Below are 23,256 nucleotides of genomic sequence, written 5' to 3'. Positions count from 1 at the left end.
GTGCACTATCCTGAGTAGCATGATGAAATCTCACATGGTACCACTCCATCCAACCAGGACATGAATCATCCCTTGGTCCAGTCTATCCATGCTGTATATACTATCCGCCCATTAGTCACTCAGTAGCCCTCTCAGTTACAAGATTAGTTATCAGATATTTAAAGGAACAGAGACCACATTAACATATGTTTTATCAGTATATTGATATAATTGTTCTATTTTATTATTCATTATTGTTGTTAATCTCTCACTGTGCTTCATTTATAAATTAAACTTTATCATAGGGATGTACGTCTAGGAAAAACAGTATATACAAAATTCGGTACTATCTGCAGTTTCAGGCATCCACTGGGGATTTTAGAACATATCCCCTGTGGATAAAGGGGGACTACTATATAAACTGTTTTAAAAGGCTTCGCTATGAAGCAACAGCTAAAGGGGATACTTGTTTGAGGAAAGAATTTGTGGTTCTGCAGATGACAGACACTTATAAGGATGCTTACATACCATGAGGAAGGAGCCAGTAGTAGATAGAGGTCTTTCAGCATACCCTTTAACAACTTATGGGTTTGCTGCTCAGCTTTCCATAAACGCTTGCTTGCTTAAAGTATCTCTTCTTACCTATAGCTGTTTAGCTCTTTGAATGTAATGACCCTTGATTTTCAATACTTCTTTGAGTCATTTAATAAGAATAGTACCAATTATATCATATTTTATAACACTTTAAAATCAACCATGCTGTGGTTGATCCTCAGAAATACTATTTCTCTATTTACAGATAAGTACCTGAGGTTTAAAGAGAAGAAAAAACTTTTCCCAAACTAGAAAGTAGCAAGGTTCTTAGGAAAAAAGAGGGGGGGGGGGGAGTCTAATTCCTCCTATTGTAATGCCTTTTAAATTATATCGTACTATTCCTTTATTAAGGATACTAGAGTCCCGATACATGAAACTCATGCAAGAGTAGGCCTTCCTTTCCCCAGCTGCTGGCACCAGATTCCCTCTGGCAGCCAGAACTTGGGCTTCCCTCACAGCCCCAGCTTCATCTAGAAGGTTATCTGGAAGGACGTCTGGTCTAATTAGCACATTACACTTTTATTAATATAGATTCCAGCTACTATTACAGATCAGTATGATCCTGGGACAGATTAATTTTTTAAATTCTTTTTATCTAGATATAACATACATACAGAAAAGTACACAAATCGTAAGTATGAAGACCAATGTATTATCACAATGAACACATTTGCATAACAACTACCCACATCAGAAAACAGAACATTTTCAGACAAAGTCATCATACTGCTCCTCCCCAAAAATAAGTCCTGTTCTGACTTCTAACACTATAAAGTAACTTTTACTATTCCTGGACTTTATACTAATAAAATCATATGACATATATTATTTTGTATCAATTTTTTTCACATGCTGCTGTGGTCCATTTATTCTCATGACTATAGATTATTCAATTGTAGTAATACATAATTTACCCAAGAATTCTACTGTTGATGGACATTTGATTTGTTATAATTTTCAGCTATTACAAATAATATTGCTATCAACATTCTTGAATATGTCTTTTGGTGCACATACATAAACATTTGAGGGAAAGGCATATACCTAACAGTGCGTCATAGGGTGTACCTGCATATGCCCAACTTAAATAGATGCTGCCAAAGTGCTTTTCCAAGTGGTTGTACAGTTTATACTACTACCAGCAGTGTATGAGAGTTTAGATAGGTACAGATCTTGTGTGGCAGGCTCATTTTGAAAATGTTTTGCATCAATTTGTCACATTTTTTTTTAAATATATTTTATTGATTTTTTACAGAGAGGAAGGGAGAGAGATAGAGAGTTAGAAACATCGATGAGAGAGAAACATCGATCAGCTGCCTCCTGCACATCTCCTACTGGGGATATGCCCACAACCCAGGTACATGCCCTTGACCGGAATCGAACCTGGGACCCTTCAGTCCGCAGGCCGACGCTCTATCCACTGAGCCAAACCAGTTTCGGCAATTTGTCACATTTTTATTTAATACTAGTGACCCAGCACGCGAAATCGCGTGAGACCAAGACCCACGGGAAATTGCGCGAGACCCGGGACCCCAGACCCCACCGAGCTACGGGACTCCCCTAGTCCCACCCTGCCACGAGACCCAGAGTCAAGTCCCCGCCCACCCACACATGCCTCGCCACACAGGCAGCCTCCTGATGATAGGTCTTTGGTAGTTATGGCATTAGGGAAGCGGTTCTCAACCTGTGGGTCGCGACCCCTTTGGTGGTCGAACGAGCCTTTCACAGGGGTAGCCTAAGACCATCCTGCATATCAGATATTTACATTACAATTCATAACAGTCGCAACATTACAGGTATGAAGTAGCAACGAAAATAATTTTATGGTTGGGTCACACCATGAGGAACTGTATTTAAAGGGCCAGAAAGTTGAGAACCACAGCATTAGGGCCACTGGATTTTTATAATATATATTACATTCCTTTAAAACCAAATATTTTGCTCATCTTTCTTCTTATTGAAGCCTAAAGTCCCAGAAATTTTTTACTAAACTTAATGAACTTACTTCTGAGATACCAATGCCCATAGTAAACAAAACAAAAAATACCTATATTCTTCTATATACTCTAAATACTAATATATCTCATACTGCCAGTTATCTGTTATTCCAAATTATAACCTTCCTTTTTCTTCTCATATCTCTTGGTAAGAAAATGTTTGTGTGATACCTGGAATGCCTATCTAATATCTATCCCCCAAAGTCTACAAAAGATTTGATGGGTTAGTCATTTATTCCTTTAGGAAACCACTTCCCTGCTGCTAAAGAAAATGATCTATGTACCCTAGGGGGAAAAACAGATTTATAAAACATATCAGCACATACTAACTATGACTGTCAACCATATTTATCACTTTGCAGTGCTTTGTTAGTACTCTATGCCAAGTCATTAGAGTAACACTAATTTTATCCATAAGTATCAAGAAGAGGCAGAAAAACAGTCTCAATCATAAGAGTTTTGAAATTACTTATGTCATTTTCTAAGAAATAAGCCAAAGAGCTTTGGTACTGTTAACACTTTTATATTAGCATTATGATAACAAGAGCTGAACTATCTAAAACAGTTCTTCCTAAAGACAAACCAATTCAACAGTTTTTAATAATTAGGTGGCCATGCTAACATATCTTTAGAGAAGAGATTCAAGCAATCTGTTATCAGTATTCAGAAAACAAATCAAATATATTTTTCAATGCTTCTAGAAAATGTGAGAAGCTATCTAAAATAGCACTGTAACAACAAATAAAATAATGGTAAGCATTTTTGTGTTTGGTATCATTCATCTAAAATATGCCATATACATATAATGTGTAAGGTAACCACAAATCCAAAAATGTTCATTGAGCTCATACCCTGTTCAAATACTGTACAGATACTATGAACTTGGAAGTCATCTAATTCCTCACAATAAAACTTTTTAAATGTTTTTAACAAATACTTATATGTTTAGCACTATATAAGTACTTTGCTAATATTAACTCAATCAGTTGTTAAATAATCATAGGTAAATAGTCAGAATTTGAACTCAGACAATCTACCTCGAGTTCATGCTCTTAACCACACAAATAACTGAAAATACATGTATAAGTATAATCAAAATAATTAACCTTTTTAATAATAAATTTGAGGTATATTTAGCCTTTTAATCCTTTATTTCATGGAAGTAATTTTTGGGCATTTATTTAAGGTAATAAAAGTATATATGAAGACTCACAGGAAAGAAATATAGTCCTTTGCTATATGCATATTTAGCTTATTTAAAACAGTAAGTCACCAATTTTATAAATATATTTAGAGAAAATGCAAAAAATGTCTACCTTTGAACAATATTAAGCTTATTTTAAACAGTTTAGAACTATAAAACCCAGAGAAAATAAAAATAGCTTGAACTTGTTCTCTAATTGCTCTTAAGAATGCAATTGAATCAAGTTTTTATCTGCCCAATTATCTAGTCTTTTCTAAGCATACTATCTGAGAGTACCAAGAGGCAAGTTTCATTGTATCACTCTGAAGGGAAAGAGGAAATAAGAGAACTGCAAGGCCATTTAGTCAATTTTCTCCTTGGGCATTTTTCCTGTTTCCCAGAACTTTGCAGAGCTACAATAGAGACAGGTCCTCACTAGCATAAACCTTTATCCCTCAATGATATAGAGCTTTTCTGGCAAAATGAAAATACGTTGATGTTACTATTTTGTTTTGGGTTTTATTTTAATTGAGATATAACTGGCCTTTAATATTGTATTAGTTTAGGTGTACAACAAAATGATTTGATATATGTGTACATACTGTGAAATGACTACCATAAGTTTAGTTAACAGCCATCACCACACAAAGTTACAAAATGTTTTTCCTTATGATGAGAACTTTTAAGATCTATTCTCTTAGTAACTTTCAAATATATGACACAATACTCTTAACTATGCTCAATATGCTATACATTACATCACTTAAGTTAATTTTTTACATAGAAAAGCTTGCCTGTCTGATGCAAAAGAAAAAATGATCCAAGTCTTTGCTCTCCTGGTCTGATCGGATTTCCACTCATAATGGCTTTGCTTCCTCTGACTGGTTTCACTACTAACATAAGTAGTTCTAAATCAAATACATCTAAGACCATCATACATTACCAGAACAACTCAAAGAACATCTGAGAAAAAACTTTGGTTCTACAGCTATAAAAATCACTTCAATCCTAGTTTTTTCTAAACTCAATCTCAGCTCTTAAAAGTACTTTAAAAGTAGTAGGAGTAGTAACTGCAAGAGAATTAGTATTAGTACCAGGTTATATTTTGTGCTATGTACTTAAAAATGTTTCTTTGTCCAGAAAGACAGGGCATCACAATAGAGGAAGCTGTTAAATATCCAAATAACATCACAAAAAATGCCTTCATACCTCACATACATATAGTGCTACACAATTGACAATAGAAATAAACTAGTACGTGTACCATATATTGTAAGAAAAAAATGAGACTCAGAGTCCTTTCCATGTATTATGTATACCAAAGATCACACACCCTGACTGCTACCACTCAAATCCTCAACCAAGTCTAGTGTAAATGCAATGCCTCAGTTCCCAAGTAGGCTGAAAGAAATAATAGATGATTGTATATCTACATAAACTAATGGATTAATTTCTCAAAAAGCAGCACATGGTAGAGCTTTAAAAAAAGAGGAGGCAACATATGCTCATTTTAAATGTAAAGAAGGCTGATCTGCATCTTGATGGCCTGCCCAGGAAGAAAAGGCTCTGATGGGATATCACTATTAAAGTATGATCAGGACAGTCAGGAACAATGAGGGGACCAGCCCCAGACAGGTATGTCACATAGATAAGTAGTTTGCACAGCTTAATTTAGGCCTATACTGGTATTTATATCACTTTTTTATTTTTTTTATTTTTTTAAAATATATTTTATTGATTTTTTTACAGAGAGGAAGGGAGAGGGACAGAGAGTTAGAAACATCGATGAGAGAGAAACATCGATCAGCTGCCTCCTGCACATCCCCCCACTGGGGATGCGCCCGCAACCGAGGCACATGCCCTTGACCGGAATTGAACCCAGAACCCTTGAGTCCACAGGCCAACACTCCATCCACTGAGCCAAACCGGTCAGGGCTTTATATCACCTTTTTAAATGTATTTTTCAGTTACTGCTGACATTGTTATTAGTTTCAGGTGTACAACATAGCAATGAGACATTTACATACCTTACAAACTTATTGCCCTGGTAAGTCTAGTATCCACCTGGCACCACACATAGTTATTACAATATTATTGACTATATTCCCTATGCTGTACTTTATATCCCCATGACAATTTTTATAACTGGAAATTTGTGCTTCCTACCCCCTTTCATCTTTTTCACCCAACTTCCCAACCCCTCCCATCTGGTAACCATCAATTTGTTTTCTGTATCTATGAGTTTGTTTCTGTTTTAATATTTATTTTTGAGATTCCACATGTAAGTGAAATCAAATAATATTTATCGCTTCCTTATTTCACTTAGCATAATACTCTCTAGGGCAGGGGTGGGCAAACTTTTTGACTCGAGGGCCACAATGGGTTCTTAAACTGGACCCGAGGGCCGGAACAAAAGCATGGATGGAGTGTTTGTGTGAACTAATATAAGTTCAAAGTAAACATCATTACATAAAAGGGTACGGTCCTTTTTTTTTTTTTAGTTTTATTCATTTCAAATGGGCCGGATCCGGCCCGCCGGCTGTAATTTGCCCACGGCTGCTCTAGGGCCATCCATGTCACAAATGGCAAGATTTCATTCTTCTGCATGACTGAGTCATATCCATTATACATATGCACCACATCTTCTTTATAAAAGCAACTTAGGTTGTTTTCATATCCTGGCTATTGTAAATAAGGCTGCTATGAACATAGGGGTGCATAAATTTTTTCAAATTAGTGTTCTAGATTTCTTTGGATAAATATCCAGAACTCTTTTTGACATCACTCTTAGCAATATTTTTTGTCTCCTCAGGCAAGGGAAACAAAAGAAAAAATAAACAAATGGACTACATGAAACTAAACAATTTTTGCCCAGTGGAGGAAACCATCAACAAAATGAAAAGACAACTTACTGACTGAGAGAAAATACTCACCAATGATAAATCTGATAAGGGGTAAATTATCCAAAATAAATAAAGAGCTCACATAACTTAATGCCAAAAAATTCAAACAATCAGCTTTAAAAATGGGCAGAGGACATGAACAGACATTTCTCCAAAGAAGACAAATAGATGGCCAACATATATATGAAAAGATGCTCAACATCACTAATCATCAGGGAGATGTAAATTAAAATCACAATGCGATATTCACCTCACGCCTATAAGAATGGATACCGTCAATAAGTCAACAAACAAGTGGTGGACAGATGTGGAGAAAAGGGAACCCTCATGCACTACTGATAGGATTATAAATTGGTGCAGCCACTATGGAAAACAGTATGAAGGTTCCTCAAAAAAATAAAATAGAACTACCCTATGACCTAGCAATTCCATTTCTGGGCATTTATCTGAAGAATTTCCCTTTGTTTTAAATCAAGAGATGTTGCTTTGCTGATTTAAAAAGAAAAATAAAAAAGCTGAATGTCCATAACTTTGCTCTTTAAAAATAAGTTCATGGATGCCTTAGCTAGCGTGGCTCAGTAGATAGAGCCTCAGGCTGTGCACCAAAGGGTCCCAGGTTCGAATTCCAGTCAAAGGCACGTACCTCGGTTGCAGGCTTCTCCTTGGCCTGGGCCCTGAGCAGGGCTCGCACAGGAGGCAGTCAATGGCTGTATCTCTCTCACATAGGTATTTCTCTCTATCTTTCCCACTCTCTTCCACTCTCTCTAAATATCAATGGAATCCTTAGGAGAGGATAAAAAAAACTTTTTTTTAAAGAAAGAAATTCAGGGAGAAGGAAGATGGGGGCATAGATACAGAATAACCACAATCCAGAACGGCTGGAAAGCTGGCTGAATGAAAGTCCTACAACTAGAGAAGTAAAGAAGAAAGCACACTGATACCCATAGGAGGTGCGGAGGCACAGAATGGGCTGGTCCAGTACCCATGTGTGCTGCTTTTTTAATTAGGAGGGAGAACCTCTCTGCAGAGGCCACCCAGAAAGGGGGCCCAGCCCCACACCAGACACCCTAGCCCAGGGTCCCAAAGCTGGGAAAAGAAGTGCCTATGGGCAGTAAGGATTACGGGCTGTAAAAACCAGTGCGGATTGGGGCTCAGTAACACAGAGGCTGCTGGAGACCCAGCTGTTCCTCTTAAAAGCCCTGCACAACAGACTAAACTTACAAGGTCCCACTTCCTCTGAGCTCCAGCACCAGGGCGAGGCTCTTAAGGGGCACAGACACACATGATAAGGAACTGGATTGTCAGGCATCAGAGCAGGAATTCAAGGGCAGCTTTCTCCCAGATGGAGGTGCTCACAGAGATAATTGTGCCTATGACAGGCCTTCTCTAGTCACAGGGCTGACTGTCAGCCATTTCTGTTTGCTCTGTCCTGGTGATTCCCTAAGACTATGGCTCATCCAATTTACAGCCCCACCCAAGCTGTGTACATGGATGGCCTGTCCTTGCTCAGGCTAAAATTTCTTAAACTAACTGCAGCTGGGTCAGGGAGCCCCAAACATATCAATAAAAGGCCCAAGACCCAGCACCAGCACCAGCCTGCCTTGCTTCATAGCTTGGCCTCACCTGGGCACTCCCAAACCCAACACAAAGAGAAGGAATCTGAAAATCTCTCTGTAGCTCCAGTTGGGTGGCCCCAGGCAGTAGCTGACTCTGCACTTCCCTGGAGACCCAAGAGCCAGTGTACCCAGTGGTCACTGTCATTGTCAGATCATACCAAATTATAACTCTACACATCCATAAGCGAACACTCAAGGGGCAGACTCAGTGAGCACCAAAGCCCCACTGAAGCAAGTCCTGCTCTATAGGGGTATCTTCTGCACAGCAGCTCTCCCACTGTAATCATAACTGGTCCTCACACCCAATTGGCCTGTAGGTCACTTCCTCTCAGTGTCACCAACAGCAGTCAAGTCTCAATTGCAACAAGACTGTGCTCACAGCCCACAAAGGGGTGCACCTAGAGCTTCCAGCTCAGGTGACTGGGGAGGCCGAGCCACTAGGCCCTTCACAAGACCACTCTATCAACTTAAGGAGACATAGCAGCTCTACCCAATACATAGAAACAAACAGAGGGAAGCAGCCAAAATACAGAGACAAAGAAACATATCACAAATGAAAGAAATGGAAGAAAGCAAACTACTGGATATAGAGTTCAAAACCATGTTTATAAGGTTACACAAGAATCTTCTAGAAACCTCCAAAAAAATGAAAAAGGACCAGTCAGAAATTAAGCATATACTGACTGAAATAAAGAATAGCATACAGGGATTCAACAGCAGAGAATTCTGAGAATCAAATCAACAATTTGAAATATAAGGAAGCAAAAAACACCCAACCAGAAGAGCAAAAAGAAAAAAGAATCCGAAAATATGAAGATAGTGCAAGGAGCTTCTGGAACAACTTCAAGTGTACCAACATTTGAATTCTGTGGGTACCAGAAGAAGAGAGTGAGCAAGATATTGAAAACCTACTTGAAGAAACAATGACAGAAAACTTTCCCTACCTGGTGACAGAAATAGACTTACAAGTCCAGGAAGCACAAAGAGTCCCAAACAAGAGGAACCCAAAGAGGACCACACCAAGACACATCATAATTAAAATGCCAAGGGCTAAAGACAAAGAGAGAATCTTAAAAGCAGGAAGAGAAAAGCAGTTAGTTAACTACAAGGGAATGCCCATACAACTATCAGCTGATTTCTCAACAGAAACTATGCAGTCCAGAAGGGAGTGGCAAGAGATATTCAAAGTGATGAATAACAATCAAGAGTACAGGCAGTCCTCAGGTTACATCAGACTCGACATATGTCATTTCGTGGTTACGTTGCCATATCCCATTTATTTATATAAAAAAAAATCATCATTTCAAATTATGTACATATGTGCTTTATGTTTTTTATTATTTATATACCACAAATAAAGGTCAGGAATTGTTATCTTTCTTTTAAATTTTTTTTTTACTGTTTCATTTCATTACTGCTGCTCCATGTGAGTGACATAGGTGCTTATGTAGGGGGGTTCTGACTTATGGTGAAAATTGCGTTATGTCGCACTGTAGGAACGGATCTCCAATGTAATCTGAAGACCTATTGTACTATATGCAGCAAAGCTATCATTTAGAATTGAAGGTCAGATAAAGAGCTTCACAGACAAGAAAAAGCTAAAGGAGTTCATCACCACCAAACCAGTATTATATGAAATGTTAAAGGGTATTCTTTAAGAAGAGGAAGAAGAAAAAAGATCAAAAATATAAATGACAAAATGGCAACAAATACATACCTATAAACAACTGAGTCTAAAAATCAAAATAAACAAATAAGAAACCTAATGAACAGAATAAACTGGTGAATAAGATAGAATTAGAGGCATGGAAATGGAACAGACTGATGATTATCAGAGGGAGGGGGGAGTGGAAGAGCGGGAAGGGATTATACAAAGATCTTATATGCATGTATGCATTACCTATGGACCTAGACCAGTGGTCGGCAAACTGTGGCTCAGAAAACCGCAGCTCATGAGCCACATGCGGCTCTTTGGCCCCGTGACTGTGGCTCTTCCACAAAATACCAGCTCTTCCACAAAATACCGACTTCTGCGCATGGGCCACGAAGTTTCAATCGCACTGTATGTGCACACCCACACGTGGTATTTTGTGGAAGAGCCACATTCAAGGGGCCAAAGAACCGCATGTGGCTCGCGAGCCGCAGTTTGTCAACCACTGACCTAGACAATAGGGTGGCAAAGGCCTGGGGTGGGGCAAGAACTGTGTGGAGGGGGAAGTGGGGGGGAGAAAAGAGAGATATCTGCAATAATCTCAACAATAAAGATTTTTTTTATAGTTGCAAAATAGTCATGGAGAAGTAAAGTTCAGCATAGGGAATATAGTTAATAATAGTGTAATAATTATATATCGTGCCAGGTAGATACTGGAAATAATGGGGGAACACTTTATAAAGTATACTAGTGGCCCAGTGCACGAAATTTGTGCACATTAAAAGGGAATTAATTAGAGGAAATATTTTAATATTGCTATTTGCCCTATCTCTATAATAGAAGTGTCAGAGACAAAAGAAAATTGGTAAAATATGCTCAATTAATATTTGACAAAGGAGGCAAGAACATACAATGGAGCCAAGATAGTCTCTTCAATAAATGGTGTTGGGAAAATTGGACAGATATATGCAAGAAAATGAAACTAGACCACCAACTTACACCATACACAAAAATAAACTCAAAATGGATAAAGGACTTAAATGTACGACAGGAAACCATAAAAATTCTAGAAGAATCCAAAGGCAACAAAATCTCAGACATATGCCGAAGCAATTTCTTCACTGATACAGCTCCTAGGGCACTTGAAACTAAAGAGAAAATGAACAAATGGGACTAATTCAAAATAAAAAGCTTCTGCACAGCAAAAGAAACCATCAACAAAACAACAAGAAAACCCACTGTGTGGGAAAACATATTTGTCAATGTCATATCTGATAAGGGCCTAATCTCCAAAATTTATAGGGAACTCATACAACTTAACAAAAGGAAGATAAACAATCCAATCAAAAAATGGGCAAAGGACCTAAATAGACACCTCTCAAAAGAGGACATTCAGAAAGCCAAGAGACATATGAAAACATGCTCAAAGTCACTAATCATCCGAGAGATGCAAATCAAAACAACAATGAGGTACCATCTCACACCTGTCAGACTGGCTATCATCAACAAATCAACAAACGACAAGTGCTGAAGAGGATGTGGAGAAAAAGGAACACTTGTGCACTGCTGGTGGGAATGCAGACTGGTGCAGCCACTATGGAAGACAGTATGGAGTTTCCTCAAAAAACTGAAAATGGAACTCCCATTTGACCCTGTGATCCCACTTCTAGGAATATATCCCAAGAAACCAGAAACACCAATCAGAAAGGATATATGCACCCCTATGTTCATAGCAGCACAATTCACCATAGCTAAGATCTGGAAACAGCCTAAGTGCCCATCAGTAGATGAATGGATTAGAAAACTGTGGTACATCTACACAATGGAATACTATGCTGCTCTAAAAAGGAAGGAACTCTTACCATTTGCAACAGCATGGATGGAACTGGAGAGCATTATGCTAAGTGAAGTAAGCCAATCAATGAAGGAAAAATACCACATGATCTCACTCATTCATGGATAATAGAGACCATTATAAACTTTTGAACAATAATAGATACAGAGGCAGAGCTGCCTCAAACAGATTGTCAAACTGCAGTGGGAAGGCCGGGGAGGGTTGGGGGGCAGGAGGTAGGGGGGTAAGAGATCAACTAAAGGACTTGTATGCATGCATATAAGCATAACCAATGGACATAAGACATTGGGGGATAGGGGAGGCTAGGGGACTGTCTAGGGCGGGGTGATAAAATGGACACATATGTAATACCCTTTGTAATACTTTAAGCAATAAATAAATAAAAATTAAAAAATTTAAAAAAAAAAACAAAATTGGTAAAATGTATATGAAAATCTTCCTCCTATCAGAGTCTGGGACATGCTGCGGGACCCAGAGTCAAGTCCCCGCCTACACACATGCACCTCAAAATCGCACAAGAACCAGACCTGGCCGGCCCCACCCCCAGTGGGCGAGATTCAGGCCCTGCCGGCCCCACCCTTGTCAAGCCCCACCAGGCAGGGGGCACAGCCTCAGGACCCCATCAAGCCCTGCCAGGTGACGGGGGTGGAGCCTCAGGGTCCCCATCAAGCCCCACTGGGTGGGGAGTACACCCTCAGGTCCCCCGTCAAGCCCCACTGGGCCAGGAGCATGGCTTCAGGTCCCCCAGCCTGGCGCCGGGGCAGGGGGATGTGGCCTCAGGCCCTCGGTCAAGCCCCGCTAGGCAGGGGCACAGCCTCAGGTCCCCCACCCTGGCCCGGTGCCACGCAGCTTCAGGTCCCTGCTGATTGCTTGTTATAGCTCGTTACGGGAACCCTGCCTCTGCTGTGGGCGCAGCCATTTTGTGACGGTGTGATGGAGTGAGGGTCAATTTTCATATTACCTCTTTATTATATAGAATGATTGTCTAACCAATCTGCTGTACACCTGAAACTAATATAAAATAATATTGAATGTAAACTGTAATTAAAAAATAAAAATTTTCGCCGAAGCCGGTTTGGTTCAGTGGATAGAGCGTCGGCCTGCGGACTGAAAGGTCCCAGGTTCGATTCCGGTCAAGGGCATGTACCTGGGTTGTGGGCACATCCCCGGTGGGGGATGTGCAGGAGGCGACTGATCGATGGTTCTCTTTCATCGATGTTTCTGACTATCTCTCTCCTTTCCTCTCTGTAAAAAATCAATAAAATATATTAAAAATAAATAAATAAAAAAAATTAAAAAATATAAAAATTTTTAAAAAGAGAAAAAAAGAAGCTCAGTCCTAGGCAGTTTTGCTCGGTGGATAGAGCGTCTGCCTGCTGACCAAAGGATCCTGGGTTCGATTCCAGTCAAGGGCATGTACCTCAGTTTCAGGCTCCTCCCCAGCCTGGGCCCTGGTAGGGACTCATGCAGGAGGCAATCAATTGATGTGTTTCTCTCACATTGATATTTCTCTCTGTCTTTCCCTCTCTCTCCCACTCTCTCTAAAAGTCAATGGAAAAATATCCTCAGGTGAGGATTAAAAATAAAATAAAATAAAAAATAAGAAGTTCAAATATAAAATACTATTCTAATCAGTTCTATTATTCTGAAATGTTCCAGAAAGCCCCAAACTATTATCACTTCACAGTTATCTCCTCACAGAAGCCACAGACCTTACAGTAGTTGAATAATATAAATACAAGAGAGCATCTTAAAAACTCAGGCACTTTTTAATTTTTTCCTGGTGATTATGCCTTCAATAATATAATTTTCTATTTCTTTCTTTCCTAAAAGAGTAATTGCATGATATACTTAGAGCAGTGGTTCTCAACCTTCTGGCCCTTTAAATACAGTTCCTCATGTTGTGACCCAACCATAAAGTTATTTTCGTTGCTACTTCATAACTGTAATGTTGCTACTGTTATGAATTGTAATGTAAATATCTGATACGCAGGATGGTCTTAGGTGATCCCTGTGAAAGGGTCGTTCAACCACCAAAGGGGTCATGACCCACAGGTTGAGAACCGCTGACTTAGAGAGTGAGGAGGTGGGGGGGAATTAGAAATCATGTTAAATCTCTTACTTCTAAATATACTGTACTTATAAACTTGTAATGAAAATGTGCAAAATTAGAAAAGCTGTACACAAAATAATTTGAATATATGTAAGAATTTGATAAGTATGGTTCAAATAAAGCTTAAACAGTTTGAAATACTTATTTTCTTTATTTAAATGCCACATAATTATTTACATTCTTATGACTAATTAAAACTTTATAAAACTTGCTTTATAAAGATAGCATCAGAATTAAGAAATCTGGTGATTCCCATCCATGATTGCTTTATTTTCATCAGAAGCAGTTTTCTTAGATTTAGAAAACCAATATGAATAAAAATGGATTTTAAGCCCTTATTTATCATTTTTAAAACTCTGAGGTATTTAAAAGTCAAACTTGATTTTTAGGAAACTCCATATACATAAGTATATTTTAAATTATATTTCCTAGACTATTTCTTCTCTTTGACATTAAATATTTATAATACTCAAGATAGCTGGCAGTAGTAAGCAGCACATCCACTTTAGACCTGAAATACCTAAGAACCAGAGATTTCTATTGGCCTACCAAACAGAAAATACCCAAGTAATAAAAAGAGAGAAAATGTTTTTTTAAAAAAATGGAAGGCAGAAGGAACCAAAGACCTGGGATTTATTCTGTCGGCCAATCTTTTCTATTTAACCAAAGCAATGAAAGGATAGACAAAGTCTAGAGCAGAAAAATAAATCCAGAAAACCAGAGATTAAAAGTTTACAGACTTTACTAATTTCTAGTTTCTTTTAAATAGAGAATGGATGGACACATAAAAAGATAAAGAGCTTGAAAAAATTAAAATCATCAATATAAGAACATTTACCTTGCTAGAGCAGAAGCAAAGGAATTTATCTATTCTGACAATACTTAACCCTCTTTTTGAAAGCTAATTTTATTTAAACTTCTAAAGTCTCAAAGTATGTACAGTGGGGCCTTGGCTTACAAGTTTAATTCGTTCCGAGACCGAGCTCGTTAAGGAGCTCATTAACTCAAATTACTCTATCAACTCAATGCAAAAAATCGGCCGAGAGACAGCTGGTATCTCAAAAAACTCGTTAGTCGGGACACTCGTAAGTCAAGGCCCCACTGTATTGTTCAAAGCAGATACTGACAGTATAAGGATGCTTTCTCTAATAAGAAAATTCATTCTCACAGTTTTAAGTGCAGGGGTAGTGTTTTCAAGGGTTGTTGGCAATGTTTTTTTAATTGCTCCTTTTAAATTGTTGACAGTATTACAGATGTCTCACATTCCCTACCCCTGCCTCCCTCCACCCTGCACCTGATGCTCTAGGCCTTCACCACATTATTGTCTGTGTCTATGGGCTATGCATATATGAATATATATTCACTGGAGGCCCGATGCATGAAAATTCATGCACTGGAAGGGGGGTCCCTCAGCCCGGCCTGCCCCCTCTCACAATCCAGGAGCCCTCAGGGGCGGGAGGAAACCCGGCAATCAGGGGAAGGCAATGCCCCCATCACACCTCTGCTACTGCCACTGCCAGCAGCCCAAGCCTCGGCCGGCTCTAGTTGCCTGTGCCTCGGGCACCGCCATCCTTCAGGGCGGGACAGTCAATTAGCATATTCCCTCCTTATTGGCTGTGGGCACCACCATCTTTGAGGGCGTGGCAGTCAGCATATTCCCTCCTTATTGGCTGTGGGCGCCACCATCTTTGCGATGGTGTGAGGGTCAATTAGCATATTCCCTCCTTATTGGCTGTGGGAGCCACCATCTTTGCGATGGTGTGAGGGTCAATTAGCATATTCCCTATTTATTAGATAGGATTGGTTGATCTCTTCCCATCCTTCCCATCCTTCCCATCCTCCTCCCCTCTGAGATCTCTCAGTCTGTTCCATAGATCCATGCCTCTGGTCCTATTTTGTTCCTCATTTTATTTTGTTCTTCAGATTACACTTACAAGTGTGATTGTGTGATATTTGTCTTTCTCTGCCTGGCTTATTTTGCTTAGCATAATAATCTCCTGATCCATGTTGTTGCAAAGAAAAGATTTCCTTCTTTTATACAGTCACATAGTATTCCATTGTGTAAATGTACCACAACTCTTTGATCCACTCGTCTACTGATGGGCACTTGGACTGTTTCCAGATCTTAGCTATTGTAAATAGAACATAGGGGTACATATCTTCTTTCTGATTGGTGTTTCCAGATTCTTAGGATGTAAACCCAGAAGGGGGATCACTGGGCCAAAGGCAGTTCCATTTTTAATTTGAGGAAATTCTATACTATTTTCCACAGTGGCTGCACCAGTCTGAATTCCCACCAACAGTGCACATCCTCTCCAGCACTTGTGGTGAGCATGAGGTGATATACCCTCCTGGTTTTAATCTGCATCTCTCTGATGAGTCGTGACACTGAGCATCTTTTCATATCTATTGGCCATCAGAATGTCCTCTTTGGAGAAGTGTCTATTCAGATCCTTTGCCCATTTTTTAATTGGGCTGGCTTCTCAGTGTTGTTTTATTAGTTCTTCCTTATATATTTTGAAAATTATATTTTGAAAATTAACCCCTTATCAGATGTATTATTAGCAAATATGTTCTCTCATGCAGTGGGTTGCCTTTTCATTTTGTTGATGGGTGTGTGTTTTGTTGTTGTTTTGTTTTGTTTTATTTTGCTGTGTAAAAGTGTTTTAATGTGGTGTAGTCCCATTTGTTTGAAAGTACAGATGTACAAATAGTAAAGAAAAATTTCTCACTCATTCTCTCCTTGCTTGAGAAGATACTCTGGTTCACTAATTAATTAAAACACTCATTGTCTGAGGACATAACACTTCAGATTTTTAAAAAATATATGCAAAAACCTCGATTTCTATTGAGATCCTTAATTGAAGAAATGTAGCTAATTAAAAAAATTACTGATCTAGTAACAAAACACAAATCTCCCAGTGACAGAAAAGATATAATCAGTGTGACACAATTTAAAATTAGTCCTAACTCTGAAAATGTTGATGTAAAACAAAGGAAAATATCTCTTTCTTAGGACCTTATTAAATAAGCTTCTAGAAATTAATAAAAAGAGTAACTTAGATCATAATTCCCTCTTCAAAATATAGGGGAAATCTGTTTTTACAAAGTTGAATCTTAGACTACTTTAACATTAAATTAAAAGACCCAGTGGCCTCAGAGAAAAGAACAAATATTATCCAACCCCTTTATTAAACCACTTGATTCTTCATCCAGTTCTATAATAAGAGTGACGCTGAGCTTCATATCAAGACCCCACAACACTGATATACCTAAACAGAGATAAGGCCTTTCAGTCTTTTATAGGAAAGTTCAAAACATTTTCAACCATTTTTATCAGATGCAAACATTTTACTAGCATCTCTCATAATCATTGCTGTTCTTGTGGTGGTACACTGGTAATGACATTAGTAAAATAGAAAGTTGGAATAATACTGCTTTGGATAATAGTTCCAGTTTTAATTAAAAGTATTTTAAGTTCTTAATGTATTTATGGCATTAGGACACAAGCCCCACCCATGCACATTTATAAAGTTGCTTTCCCTCAGTACCTGAGTTAGCTACATGATCAGAGAGGCTCTTTAAACATATATGAAGCTGCATGTCTCAGGGAATAGAAGGTATTAATTAATCCAGTGAGTTAGAATTTCTACTCTATCATGTAAATTATGTAGACCCTCAGAACCCTACTGAGTAAAGATTTAGTATCATCACCATTTTAAAGATGAATAAAACTGAGGCTCAGAGAAGCACAGTAAGTGATAAAGTTGGAATTTTAAATCTTATCTGTTTAATTCCAAAACCCATGTCACATTTACTGTGTCATGTTTCCTAACGAGACAGACACTTCCAAATGACGTTTTAAATGAGCTTATTCCATCACCAATTCACCAATTCTGTTTGTACTGTATTCAATTTAGGAAATTTTGTTTTGTAAAATATCAAAATTTTCTCCATATTCCCCTTCATTTGCGTCAACGTCCTCAGCTTCCAATATCCTGAATTCAAATATTTAAATCATAAAAATATATAGATAAAAAATGTTTCATTCATTTGGCCACAAATAGTTATCAAATGCCTACTACGCAGCAAGCATATGTTAACTGCTATTTTTGTCTCTACTACCTATTACTAACTTACTCCATGAGTATATAGAGATGTCTAAAATGAGAAACTTCATTAACCCCATGATTAGAGTAATTAGAAACAAATGAGCACTTACCATATTAATACATTTGTCTTCCTCTACGTAAGAATATTGGTGTTATTTTATGTTCTACAGTGTGCCATCCCCTCCTATCATTAATGAGATTTTATACCCAGAAAATAAAGCCAGGAGGCAGAGCAGAGTAGTCCTATCAGTATGGAAGTTAGAGCCAGGTGGGTTATTATTGGTTGTGAAATCTTAGTTACACCACTTAATCTTTCTGAACCCTAATTTTCTCAGATGTAAAGCTTCAATAATTGTATCCCCTTGCAAGAATTTTGTGAGATAATACAAGATATATATAAAGAGCCTGAAAGAAACAAATGGCAAAATATTGGCTTACTGAAATAACTAACTTTAATTTAAATCACTATATTACCTGATTATTTCATTAACTATAAGGTTTCTTTTTTTAAGAGTCAAGTTGTTGGACAGGGAGAAAAATTCTGACATTCATGTCCTTGTTTTAAAGTACAATATTTAAAAGAAGAAACTTTCTTTTCTCAATCTGACCTTTCTATAGAGCTATCTATATGCATGACCAAAAAAGTTTGTGTCCGTGTACTCCTTCAATAAATCTTTAAAATACACTTTATATAAGGCATGTCCCATGAACACAATTCAGACAATTCTACATTCTCCAGAACTTGATGTCTACCTTTCTTCTGATAGCAAATCAATTATATCAATGAAGAAAAATCAAAAAGAAGAATGTCTAATATTACTTGATGTTTAAAGCTTGCTTTTATATGTAAAGTATATATAATACATGTGAATTATTTTATATTCAAGCTTCTGTGGAATGAGGGAAAATATTTATTAGGCTCTTCAGATATATTATCTCTATTATTACAACTATCCTACAAATATCATCTCCATTTTACAGAGGAAGAAACTGACCAGAATATTTGAATCCAAGGTCAACATCTAGTAAGTCACAGAAACAGAATTTAAATAAGGATCTGAGCCATATTTCTTTCTACTTCTCCTTTGCTAATGTATGCTTAGCTTAGAATATTTCCTGTACAGCAGGAATTTTCATCGTGGCTATTATTTCTTCAGTATGTTGTATATTTTAATACAAATAGAAAGCCAAATAATACATCTAGATAATGCTAAAATAGCCAAAAAACTACCATCTTACTAATTATTTGCAGATCTTAGGCAAGTTGCTTAACTTCTCTGTGCCAAAACTTCTTCACATATTTATTAAATAGAGATACTACCTTAGAAAGTAGTTATAATGCTGAAGTAGATTAAGACATATAAAGCACTTAGTACAATGTCTGGCACATAATAAACACTCCATAAATGTTAGCTATTGCTAATTAGATTTTAAAAATCACCTGAAAGACATATTTTGTATCAGATTACTTCAGCCAGCAATAGCTGGACACCTAATCCAAAATCAGTCAATCCTACACTGGCTTATCATCTATGACATGACCTGATGGGAAAAGATGATGTGTGTCAATCAGATTCTCTCTCTTGGGAATCTGAATTAAGACACAAAGATTGAGCCAGTTAATAGTAATTCAGAAGATAAATGGTTGGTGCCTTGATCAATTGAGGTTACCAATAATGCTAAATCTATTGTTCCATCCAGTCATCCTTTCAATACCACTTGGCAGCATTCAATCTGTTGAGTAGGCCATTTATCTTGAAACATTTGTTTGATTGCCCTCTATCTCTCTGGTTGTACATTCTCAGTCTCTTTGGAAGGCACTAAAATAATGCAGCTACCCAACATTTCACCCTAGGCCTCTTCTCACCACACTCTTTACTCTCCCTCATGGGAATTTCACCCACACTGTGAGTTCAGTAATTATTTCTATGCCAGCTCAGACTTTTTGTGTGCATTCAACTGCCTTGCCAAACTCTCCACTTATTTGGATATCTCAAAGATAACTCATACTCCATATGTCCAGAACCAATCTCATTATCTTCCCTCTCAAACCTATGCCAGGTTCCTTCCAGGGCTCCCTATCTCCATAATGGCACCACCAACTATCCAGCGACACAAATTAGAAAATTAGAAGTATGCCTGATACTTCCTTCTTCATCATCTCCATTTTTCATGAAGTCCTATTAATTTTATCTCTTCAACATTTCTTAATTCCTTCTCTCCATCTCCACTGCTACCTTCTAACAATTCTCCCTATGTCCACTCTTGAATCTTCTGTGCTCTCCACACTAAAGCCAGAGTTTTATTTTGTTTTTTTTCTAATCATGTCATGCTCCCACCTGAAAGCTCTCTATGGCTTCCTATTATTCCTAGGATTTTTTTTTTTATCAAAATTTATATCATAGCTTGTAAGACCCTTCAAGATCTGCTTCAGCTTACCTCTTTTCTCCTCCTCCTGCCCTATATCCTCTTAGTTCCTTAAATACAGCACATCATGTTTCCTCCAACCTTAGGGTCTTTGCACATGGTTTTCCTCTCCTGGCACACTCTTTGCCATTCTCTTTACTCAATCATGATTATAGCTCGGCTAAAATGCCATTTCTTCAGAGAAAGCTTCTTAAACCTCTAGACAATATCAGATCATTTAGTTATCCATTTAACAATACTTATTAACAACCTACTCTATACAAGGTACAGTTTTGGACATGTGGGATTGATAAAAACAACAAAGACCCTTGACTTCATGGATCTTACATTCTGGTGGAAGAAGACAGGCAATTAATAATAAAAATAATAAGTACATTAAATAATATATTTGAAGTCAGTAGTTCTATGGGAGGGTTAGAGGAAGAACAAGATAACAAAATTACACGCAGGGAGTTGCCAGTGCCTAACTTGTTTCCTGGCACAGAGTTAGCACTCAATAACTATTTGTTGAGTAAACGAATGAAGGAATAAGCATGTTCAAGTTATGAGAGAACTTAAACTATGAATTGAGTAGAGGAACTACTTTTTGGAAGAAACAAAGATGGCACAAAAGAAAGAGAAACCATGCAGGTCTTGGGAGATAATGGTCGCTTGAACCATTCTTGATAGTTTCATAGTTTCTAGAATCTAGTTCCAATCACTGAATGGTCTTACCAAAACCACCACCTTTCTCCCCAACCCCCAAGGACTGGATAATTCAAGTGGGTCACTCTTGTAACCAAAATACCTAATCAGGACACATATACAAGATCTTGTATACCACTTCTGTCACCCACCACCACTCCTATCCCCCAAACCACTGCTTTTCTACACACCCAGGTATCACTTGTATTGAGGCTCCAGTTCTTCCGTTCCCCACCCATCTGAGGGACAAAGTCCTCGTCACATACACAGGACTGTAAAAATCCGTGCTGTCTTCTATGATCCTGTAAGACTTAGGTCACTCTCTCTCCAAGCACAGGCATGTCTACAAGGGGGTCGCCTCAGGAACACGATCCTGGATCTCTCCTCCTGTGGGTCTTCTTGCCTCTTAAAGACTATCTTCCACCCAGAGATCTGGGGATATGCTCCCCTTGGATTCTGCATGACCTTCAAGCTCACTGACCCCATACACACTCACACTCCGGCTCCAGCCTCCTTGGGCAGGGTTCGGAAGGACTGGGGCTCTTGTCCTTTTATGTTCCCACGTGAGTATACTTCTCTCTGTGACCAGGGGCGACCCTAAGGCACTAGACTTCCTCAAAACACAAATACTCGGTGTATATCCCCTTCCATGGCACTGCTGGGTATTAAGTAACACTCTTCTTAAATACACCTGCCTTCCTCAGAATCGGAGCCACTCTCCCCAGACCATGCCCTTTAGGGAGCCCCCACATTTTCCCACGGGATTGTGTATACCCTCTCCAGGACACAGCCTACCCCTATGATGAGCCCCCATCAGTCCCGTGTCCTCCCTGGGGTCCCAGCTCTTTCTAGGTCCGTGTTCACTCAGGGGTGTGCACACTCCTCCATACACCCCTGCGCCACCGGACCCCGAGGTCCCCGCCGGCTGCTCCAGGGGTAGGCACCTCCCTTGACCCCTGACCCCGAGGTCATAGCCCCATTGCGCAAACACAGGGCGGCGCCTCCTCCGCAGCAGGGCCACACGCAAGCCCCCTGTCCCCTCAGGCCCAGGACTGAGGTGCAGCCTCGGTGCTTCCCCTGGCCGAACGCCCCCACAGACCTGCCTCAAGCGCCGTCTGGCTCCGCTCCGCCATTTTTTGGTGTCCCTCCGCCTCTGAGCCCACCCGAAAATCGCGGGGCAGCGGGGAGCGGGCGATAGGATCTGCGGGCCAAAGGGAGCTTGCCCAGGAAGACGCGGCGCGACGGTTGCCAGGGCAACGGGCGTCCGACTGGAGGGTGACGGGCGCGTGGCGAGGCGGGAGGGGGGACGGGGGGGGGGGGGACGGGAACGGGGCACTGGTAGGGGAACGGCAGGGCGGGAGGAAGCGGCGCTCATCCGAGGCCCCGCCCCCAAGGCCCCGCCCCCTCGGGGCCCGGGCATCCTGGGGGCTGGGACTCAGCGGCTCTTCTTCCCCGTAGCCACGCGTCCTGGCTACTGAGCATGCTCCGCCCCCTCTGGGGCGCGGGGACCTGATGTGCTGGGATGGCCTTCTAGGGATCCTCATGCTGACCACAGAGCTGGGTGGGCTGGCTTTTCTCCAGGTGCTACTCCACTTTGGGAGCTTGGGAACGGCTTCTTGATTCCCCAGCGCTTTTCCACCTGACCCACCCACCGTGTGCCTGGCCTGGTGGAGGTGCTGGGTAATACGTCTTCCGCTGAAATGCCCTAAGAAGCAGTGATTCTGTGCCCACACCACCCAAACACTCAGAGGTCCAATGTTCCTTGTGCATCACTGTCGAACACTTACGGTGTTTTATGCATTATTCACTTCTCTTTTCCTCAGTTGATGGTGCCTGGGGACCCTGATGCCTGGGGTCCATGTCTTCATCTTTGTACTGGGCATAGTGCTGTCACAGAGTGAGTGCTCAATGTTTGTGGAATGAAAAATGATTCCTAAGTTCACTACTGCACATTCCTACCAGTTTTACTGAGCACTTGATTTTTCAACAAGTACCTTGCCAGTTGGGCCCCCACTCCTCAAGGGGCTCTGGCTTTGGAGAAAGGAAAAGAGATCATGGCTTTGAAAGGGGTTAAGTAGTATTCCAGGTGCTACGGGATCATAGAGATGAAACTAAATTGGAGGGTGGGAGTAATCAGTGAAG

The 23,256-nt window shown here is 39.6% G+C and overlaps 1 protein-coding gene across 1 annotated transcript in view; it reads right to left on the bottom strand.

The window, feature by feature from the left end:
• AGBL4 (AGBL carboxypeptidase 4) overlaps positions 1 to 22,263 on the bottom strand; it is a 999,231-nt gene extending 976,968 nt beyond the window's left edge. Inside the window, exon 1 of the mRNA XM_081087168.1 lies at positions 22,214 to 22,263. Coding sequence (XP_080943294.1) covers positions 22,214 to 22,247 — 34 coding nt within the window. The 5' untranslated portion in view covers positions 22,248 to 22,263. The remainder of the gene's footprint in view (positions 1 to 22,213) is intronic.
• Between the last annotated feature and the right edge of the window lie 993 nt (positions 22,264 to 23,256).

This window comes from Myotis nattereri, assembly GCF_964212035.1.
Source record: "Myotis nattereri genome assembly, chromosome: 3".
Lineage (NCBI taxonomy): Eukaryota > Metazoa > Chordata > Mammalia > Chiroptera > Vespertilionidae > Myotis > Myotis nattereri.
The sequence above is the reverse complement of the archived record's forward strand: the minus strand, read 5'-3'. Positions and strand labels throughout refer to the sequence as shown.